Below are 9564 nucleotides of genomic sequence, written 5' to 3'. Positions count from 1 at the left end.
AGCGTCGTGCCACGGATCGTTCGGAATAACATTGTTGGGCGTAGACTTTCGAAGGTGGCAAAGGTGACCGGCGACGCGATTGTTCGTATAATTGTTCCCCGATGTTGGCCAAGTCCTTCGAGGGGCGGCTTTAATGGTACGCCTCGTTTGCCAGAACCGGGCAAGCACGGAGAGTCTCTCTCTCTCTCTCTCTCTCTCTCTCTCCTCGGACGCTCTGCCGGAGCTTAAAAAGCACCTCGCTTTTTTTCTCGGTCGAGAGGATGCTCGAGGAACTTCCTGCGCTGGACTTGGAAACGAGTTTCATTCGGAGCTCGGTTTTGCAGCCGGATTCGATAACTTTTTGTTCCCCTCGGCCGACGTGGATCGGTCAATTAATATCGCCAGACATGGAGTCGCTGGTCCCGCCATTTCCCGATCAAATATTTCAGCGGCCCGGTTCAAATTGAAATCAAAGATCGAGGTAGTTAACGTCGGACAACGAAGATCGCGCGATGGTCGATCGTTTACCGAGGGAATCGGGAACGGGAACATATTTCTTGGAGCGACAGGTGCATAAAGGTACGTCGGATCAAGAACGACAGTGTATTTGATTTACGGACAGGGGCGATTTTTGAACGCGGCCATTTTCACAGTCGCGGATGGAGTCGCGAAAAACAGCGGGACACTGACAGATGTGTCACGGTAGGTCCTGTCCGTGTCCGCTTCTGCCACCGGAAATAATGCGTATAGTCGGCTACGTGTAACTGGTTTACCATTACAAAGCCAGAAATGGGAACGGAAGAGGATTATCAATCCGGTGGAAATGCCACGTGATCTCGTCGATCGTTGCGCGGCCGGTGTTTGTCAATACCGACCATATTGCTCTCCATCTTGTCCGATTTCATTATCTCTTCGTAAACGACATACGCGTATACAGGGTGGTTCGCCACATATTGCCATTTAGATGTACGTCATTATTACGAGGTTGAATGATTTTGAGAAAGGCGTATTCCGATGGAACTAGTTTTCTTGCAGATGGATGATTAAAGGACATATGAAGGTCATTAATATTTTTTTAAACAGAGACATGCAAATTTTATTACATCAGCTGATCCACCTTCATATTCCTTACAAAAGAGGTTGATGGTTTTGAAAAATGCATATTCCGATGGAACTAGTTTTCTTGCAGATGGACGTGTAAAGGACATATGAAGGTCATTAATATTTTTTTAAATCGCATCGTATATTTTTTAATACATCAGCTGATGCTTCTTCATATTCTTTACAAAAGAGGTTGATGGTTTTGAGAAAGGCATATTCCGATGGAACTAGTTTTCTTGCAAATGGACGTGTAAAGGACATATGAAGGTCATTAATATTTTTTTAAATCGCATCGTATATTTTTTAATACATCAGTTGATGCTTCTTCATATTCTTTACAAAGGAGGTTGATGGTTTTGAGAAAGGCATATTTCGATGGTACTAGATTTTTTATAAATGGACGTGTAAAGGACATATGAAGGTCATTAATATTTTTCTAAATCGCATCGTATATTTTTTAATACATCAGCTGATGCTTCTTTATATTCTTTACAAAAGAGGTTTGATGGTTTTGAAAAAGGCATATTCCGATGGAACTAGTTCTCTTGCAGATGGATGATTAAAGGACATATGAAGGTCATTAATATTTTTTTAAATAGAGACATAAATTTTATTACATCAACTGATGCTCCTTCATATGCTTTACAATAAAAGTTGATGGTTTTGAGAAAGGCATATTTCGATGGTACCAGATTTTTTGTAAATGGACGTGTAAAGGACATATGAAGGTCATTAATATTTTTCTAAATCGCATCGTATATTTTTTAATACATCAGCTGATGCTTCTTTATATTCTTTACAAAAGAGGTTTGATGGTTTTGAAAAAGGCATATTCCGATGGAACTAGTTCTCTTGCAGATGGATGATTAAAGGACATATGAAGGTCATTAATATTTTTTTAAATAGAGACATAAATTTTATTACATCAACTGATGCTCCTTCATATGCTTTACAATAAAAGTTGATGGTTTTGAGAAAGGCATATTCCGATGGTACTAGATTTTTTGTAAATGGACGTGTAAAGGACATATGAAGGTCATTAATATTTTTTTAAATGGCATCGTATATATTTTATTACATCAACTGATGCTCCTTCGTATTCGTTACAAAAAGGTATTAAACTATTTATAATAGTTATAACAATAAATAATTACCTCAACTCCATTGTCTGGGATCTATGACATGCCATAATTACGACTACATCCTCGAACGTATAGGGTTGCCTACCTTAGAAGGAAGAAGAACATCAGCGGATGTTATTCCAGTTTTTAAAGTTATTAATAATCTTATCGGGTGTCCGGCAATTTTGGAGCTCTTTAAACTATGTGTACTTGCGAAACACCCTATCGCTGATAGGTGACAGAAACTGCGTAAACAGATTATTTTCAACAGCGAATATACACCGTGAAAACATTGACTTTCTTAATATATCGTTATGCTCTTTTAACGTATCTATTTCAAAAGTCAACTAGACCTCAACCATTTATTTATCAAGTTTTTCTTTTATCTTTTTCTCCTTTTCTTTAATTATTTCTTATTCCATTACTTTCTGCACTACTACACTACTACGTTATTACTGTACATTTTATTTTAATATTTTAATTATTTTTATAGCATACCAAAGGATTTTTGTTCCTTAATAAAGTATTACTATTATTATTATCATTTATATTAAAAAATCATTAATTTAGGAAATATTTTAATTTTAACGTTGTTAGGAAATCTTGACTTTCCGGTCAATATTACGCTACATTACGCGATACAACAGTATATATAGAGAAAAAGTTGAAAGAATTTATATGGAAAGGTGAGAAAAATTTCCGAGTCCCGAGAGGACTTCGAACACCTAGAGAAAAGCGATAATCGATAGGTTAGAATCGTTATCTCGACTCGATCTTTACGCGCATCCAACGCAAAGGCCATTTTTCTCGTTCTTCTAGGCGCGGTGTCACCAATTCGATCCAATATTGCGTCACGTTATTTACACCTTTTTGCACGATCAATCGAGCTTTTTCACCCCGTCACGGTCTAGCAGTCCGCGGCCAGCAGCCCCGCCTTTACCCCCGATAAGTTCACCGACCCACGTGTCCCGTGTGTCGCCTATAAAAGCTCACTTAGCATCAGTTTGCACGGCAATGTTCCTCCGTGATGGCTGATGGAAAGTCGCTGCTCGGAATCTCGGTGGCCTCCGTCGTCTATGAGGGGACATTTCATGACTGTCGACCTGACTAGGAGATAGGGAGGTCGAGCAACGTCGAGGGCGTCATCGATGGAGTCTGCGATCATTTCCCCAGGGACGAGCTTCTCGCGCACCCGAGATCCCAGGAATCGTCATCGACGGTATCACTCGGTGACTCGACCGACTCGCTAGCTCAGGTAAGAACCAGCGACTGCACGCTTACCGATCTCCGCGACGAGTTGCCGGGGACATCGAGGTGGGCCACGGCTCGTACTCTCGATTTCGAGACGATGGAATCAGTCCACGTGACGCGTACAAAACGGCGGCGTTTCTCAATTTCCGCGGTGGCGCGGCGGATCGCGACGTGAATAACGATCTCTCTCGCGAAGGAGGGCGCGCAACGGCGCGCACTCTCGAGATTTATCCCCTCGTTCCTGGACCGATTTTCCGAGCCGGGAACACGCCGTTACGTAGCATATAAATATCCCGTTTGCCGCGCTGAGAAATAACGACTTATTTTTCGCCCGGCGAACGATCGCGAGGCCGCGTCTCGAGTCGGTGTTTAAATATCCACGGATCACGTCCGATCCATATCCGTGCGACGTGTCGTCCATGCGGAACGCTCCGACGACGGTAAGAGCTTAACGAACTGTCCCGAGCGTAGTGATTCCCATGATTTTTGTATTCCCAGGCCATCGAGTGCATCGCCGAGGGCGTACGAGCTGTGCAGCGCGTCGAAGGATCCATCGATCGGCGTTCCTCGATCTCCGGCAACTCACGAGGCATTAACGAACCAGCCACAACCGTATCTACCTCGTTATCGGCCACACCTTCTGTCCTTCCTGTCCGTAACGGCGCGGGCTTCGCGGAAACAATCCGACCCCCCTGCTTTATGCCCGACCGAGACCTGCTGGAATGTCCACACGGTAGCCGACCATCCTGTCTCTAGCTTGTAATTCTTGTTTAAAGCAGTCTCGTTGATTTATCGCAATCTACCGTGCCCGTCGAAGCAAACCTGACTGGGAAATCTCATAAATCGGGAACACGAGGTGTAGCTACGTCCCGGAGCGTCCTTTGGTAGCACAGTCTTTGAGAGTCCGATAGTATAGCATCAGGGGCGCGGGTAAGGGTGCGTTTCCATGAGACGAAACACGGGGAATCGGAGATTTCGAGATTCGTTACCGTATTATCCTCAGTTGGAAGCGAATTTAATGGCAAAATTTCATATCTCGTTTTACGATATCTCCGGGTCAGTCTATAATCTTTATATCCGACGTTGCCACACCGGCCGCCATTGTAAGGAGCTCTTTTTATCCGAGAGAGAATTTTACGATGATTCTAAATGTCAGAAAATGCAACGCGTGGGCTGCCAAATAGATTCTGGTATAATTAGGGCCGTAAAGCCGGCAGCGTTTTCAGCCATATTTCTCCCATTCGTAATTCCGCATTTACGATTTTAGCACGAAGTGTAAGGGCAATGAATAACTTGTTGTTCCTATCGAGGTTTAAATTACAGCGCATCGCTCGTTTTCCCTTAATTCCACGCTAGCATTGCGCAAACAGCGAAATTGCAATAAACTACCCGAGCTCTGTGCAATCAAAAGCAACGCGAAACCGCGCGGAAAATGAAAAAAAAAAAGGAAAAAAGAAAATATGACTCGCGTTGAAAGCGTCGATTTCACGTTTGATAAAAGTTCATGCTTGAACCAGAACGATGAGAAAGTCAGAGTTATACCGTCTTCAACTCGTACATCCTTGCGCTCCCTTGTTCGATGTACCAGCACTGGTTATCAAAGGAAATAAAACAATGATTCTTGGAAAAAGTAATTCACGTACGATCTCTCTTTTTCTCTCTCTCTTTGCGACCACGGGGAACCATACTTTCGCTACCTAATTTTTCCCAAGAACGAGAGAGTTACGAACTCGTGAAATACAAATGCGGAAGCTTCTTTTCCCTTTTATTGGGTTGGCAACTAAGCGATTTCGGATTTTGTCATTAGATGGCTTTAGCATATTCTTTTATTTTGTCCACGTGTTCAAGGCACCTAACTTATATTCTTTCCTTGTTGTTTGGACTTCCGCCTTTAATTTAGTGGAAAAATTGTATCGATTAGTTATTTAGTTTCGTTTTTATCCCAATTAAAAGACGGAAGAACAAAACGCGAATTTCGGACATATTTAACTGTTTAACTTCCAAAAAGGCAAGAACGCATCGCAAGCACGCAAGAAGTTATATACCGTATATGGGAATGAAGCCTTGAAAGAAAGACAGTGTCAAAATTGGTTTACCAAATTTCATTCTGGCGATTTTTCACTGAAAAATGCGCAACAATCTGGCCGTCCAGTTAAAGTTGATGAGACCCATATCAAAGCCATTATGCTCAATGTATCGCATGCATGCATTCGAATGAAATTAAAACGGCTTGGCTATGTCAAGAAACTCGATTTATGGATCCCTCGTCAGCTTAAGGAAATTCATTTAACGCAACGCATTAGCATCTGCGATTCGTTTCTGAAACGCAACGAAATTGATCCATTTCTGAAACGACTGATATCTGACGACGAAAAGTGGATAGTTCGTAACAATGTTAACAGGAAAAGATCGTGGGTGATGCAAAACCAGCCCAGACGACATCGAAATCTGAGATTCACCAAAATATTTTGTATTTTCCTTCTTATTTAAAATCCACAATCACTTAGTTGCCAACCTAATATTTTATATTTTCCCCCTGACAAACGAACCGGTCGAATATCGTAAAATTACGCAACGTTGCTTTTCACACGCGTTTTCAGAGCCCTTTTCAAACATATTTTAAAACCCCGACCCCCGTCCTGCTCTCCCGCCAAGTGGATCGGTCGATCGAATCGCGATCGAGCGACCTCTAGGAATTCGCGCAGAGTTCGATGCACTTTCGTCGATGACGAAACGATCCGGCTGATCCGCCAAAGTGGTGCCACGATTTTCCCATATAGACGGAACCCCCGAGTTCCTCGAGCCCGCACCCCGATATCGGTCTCGTCGCTATCGCGGAATGGCTGCCCGCGATTCGGATAATAAATCTTCTCGCACCAGCAGAAGATGCAGGCTCATGTGGTTAAATCGAGGTAGTTCTCACGATTGTTCGCGAATCTCGTGATAAATCGTCCTGACTGCCATCGTGTCTTCACATCGTGTCTTCCTTGTAATCATTGTTTCAAACCTTTATCAAGCTTCTCAGCGTTTGACTTTTGATGGTCGTTTCGATGATTTTATTTCCAATCCTCGTTCCTCTAATTCGCCGATTTATCGCTTTATTCGGTGGAGATTTTAATACCTTTACTGTCACGCACTCTTTGTACGGGGGCCACGACAAAATTTCCATTATTCTTAGAATGTAACGATGAATTATTAAATAATATGGCAAAAGGAAATATGGTGCAGGTTATTAATGTCTTCTATTCGAAGTTCCCCACTTACTTACGGTCTTCAAGTATTCGACAATATTCGGAAATTGGGTAGAATGAAAGAAATATAAATTTAAAAAATTAGTATCGGATGCTGGTGACCACCGTAGTTCTACTGAGGAGACAAGCACGGGTCACCAATGACCACCATGACAGTCAAAGTGTTACTCTATTACTCTATGTGTTACTCTTTGTACTCTTTATACGATACGCTCAGGGGGCCACGATAAATTTTCCGTGATTATTATAATATATTGATGAATTATCAAACAATATTGTAATAGAAAAACTGGTGCACATTATTAATATATTCTGTTCAAAGTTCCCCACTTATTTACGATTTTCGAATACTGGAAAATTGATTAAAACGAAGCAAATATAAATTTAAAAAATTAGTATCGCCGGACGTCCATGACCACCATTGCCCTGCCGAGGAGCCAAGCGCAGGTCACCGATGACCACATTGGCAGTCAGCGCGTTAAACGATCATTCGCGGAACGTAATCGACTGTAGATCGAGTCCCGCAGAACCGGTAGCTCGAAATAAATCGTTTAAATGACCATTGTTCGAGCGTAAAAACCGAGCGGAACGGCTTATGGGCGAAAAGTATGGCCGCGATCTGCGGCGAGGATCAGGTCGACCTTAAAAAGCGAAAAAAGCGGAAAGAACGCACGGTAATTGTCGTGTATAGATTCCGCGATAGCACCCGTGCCGGGGAACGACTGGAGAGATAACGCGGATCTCGTGTACGACCTTCGGTGAATTATGCGCTCGTGGTTCGTTAGTTCGGCGTTATTCAAATGGACCGCGCCCGCACACCTGTGCTCCGCGATCGATCCGCCAATCGATCCTTTCCTCCAACGATGTCGTCGAGTTCAGCCAATCGTCGCGTTTGTTCGGAGATCGTCGAACCGTGTCGCGAGTCGCGCGTCTAGCGACCTTAGCCTTTGCCACGTGTACCGGTATATCGTTCCGGCGTGTCCAGATCCGTGTCAGAGATTCCGGTTTCCTGCGCTACCTTTTTCCTCGCTACCCTTAATTCACGCCCCTGGTAGTCCGCGTTCGACTTATCCGCGAATTATCACGGTGAAACAAGGTGGAACGGTTCGAACCACGGGATCGATAAGGATCGAGGGTCGATCGCACGAAACGCTCTCGCGATCCGCTTCGAAACGAAGCAGAACGCTCGCCATTACGCCGACTCGGAGATGCTGGAAACAGGGATATCGAAGCGATATTGGCGACAATCGGTTCGGAATTTGCACCGTCGAGTGTCTTTCTGGCACGGATAAAATTGGGACAGCCGAGTAATCGAATAATATTTTACAGCTCGTTAGAGTGGAAGGTATAACGAATTTAATTGCGATCTAAAGGTCTGCGCCCGTGACGGTATAATTCGATCAGAGCGTCGCGTGCGGGAATTTCAGCAGTTAACAGCGTGATTAAACGCGCGCGATGGAGTCGCGTATTATCGCGAGAGATCGGAGTTAAAGTTGCACCATAGATGGCGAATAGTCGACGGAGATCTACGTTACAGGCTATTTATTGTCTATTAAAAAAGGATGTACCAACCGTGTAAAAAAAGTTCATATTCGTGTTACAATATCGTTACAAAACCATAGTATCGAATGTTTCGTTAACGGGGATCGCCGCGAGATGAATCTAACGATCATTCGACGTTGGGTACCACGGTATTCCGATACCCTCACTGACAGTTCACTATCGTGGATGCGATCGACAGGTTCCCAAAAGTTTCTCCTCTGCCAACAGCTCTCCGTTACCAATGACCGTGGCCGGTGTGGATTCCACCGAAACCGGTGCCGTGCGCGGTGATTTTGCCGGAGGGACCGGCTATCACCACGGAACCAGCGTTGGGACCGGACACTGCCGCGCTTCCTGAATGGGGACCGGAAAGGACGGCGCCGTGAGTCGCTGGTCCCGCGAGGACCGCTCCATGAGCCGCTGGTCCCGCTATCACTACGCCGTGGCTGCCAGCTCCAGCGTATCCCGTGTATCCTGGGTATCCTGCGTAACTGTACGATGGCCCTGCGTAACTGTACGACGGTCCTGCGACACCTAGCATATCGAATTTTTGTTCGTAAAGAAAAGGTAAACGTATAATTCGCGATGTTTTAAGAAGACAAGTTAAGTCAAAGTTAAGTTGAAATAAATTCGAAATTACGAAAGCCAATTGAAAAATTCAGCGTTGACACTATCACTCACCGACTCCTCCGTCATAGGGACCACCGTAGCCCTCGACGTGAGCGGGCCCAGCAACCGAGGCAGTGACGAGCGCGGAACCAGCCACAGCGCCGGAAACGTGGACCGGCCCAGCAACAGACCCAGAGAGTCTAGCTGGTCCTATGGACGGAGCAGCGACCATGGTCGCCCCGAGATGGGGTCCAGCGACACTGGTCGGCCCCAGAGCAGGACCAGCGACTGCTACTCCATGCGCGTATCCGAGGTGACCTCCATACGGGCCTCCGTGGTACCCACCCCAAATAGCTTCTCGACGGAGACGCGGGGCAGCTGAGGCGGAGGCGAACAGGGCTACCAGAATCAACTGAAAATTTCAAAGTAAGTACAAATAAAAATTCCAAATACGCGAATCGATAAGGGATATTAAAATTGGCGCCAAATCAGAAGTGTCGAGCTGCATTGACAGAGTCTAGAGCTATCGGGTTATAGGTTCATTAAGGTTAGGTTATCGAATCGAAAGACAAGTGACAAGCGATTTCGGTGAATCCAGGAATACAGCGTCACGTGTTAGTATATCGCATGGTGTACCGTGGATCGCGGAATACTTACAAAGGCCTTCATCTTGCCGACCGACCGATTGCGGAGTGTGCCCACCGACGACT

The 9564-nt window shown here is 44.8% G+C and overlaps 1 protein-coding gene across 1 annotated transcript; it reads right to left on the bottom strand.

The window, feature by feature from the left end:
• Nucleotides 1–8480: 8480 nt before the first annotated feature.
• Nucleotides 8481–9523, bottom strand: LOC108554928 (cuticle protein 65). Its single transcript, XM_017910345.1, has 3 exons — nt 9512–9523; nt 8927–9266; nt 8481–8779 (listed from the first exon to the last, which is right to left on the bottom strand). Exons 1-3 carry the CDS (start codon nt 9521–9523, stop codon nt 8481–8483), a joined length of 651 nt encoding a protein of 216 aa, XP_017765834.1.
• Nucleotides 9524–9564: the final 41 nt, after the last annotated feature.

This window comes from Eufriesea mexicana, unplaced genomic scaffold (assembly GCF_001483705.2).
Source record: "Eufriesea mexicana isolate 0111107269 unplaced genomic scaffold, ASM148370v2 scaffold100, whole genome shotgun sequence".
NCBI lineage: Eukaryota > Metazoa > Arthropoda > Insecta > Hymenoptera > Apidae > Eufriesea > Eufriesea mexicana.
The sequence above is the reverse complement of the archived record's forward strand: the minus strand, read 5'-3'. Positions and strand labels throughout refer to the sequence as shown.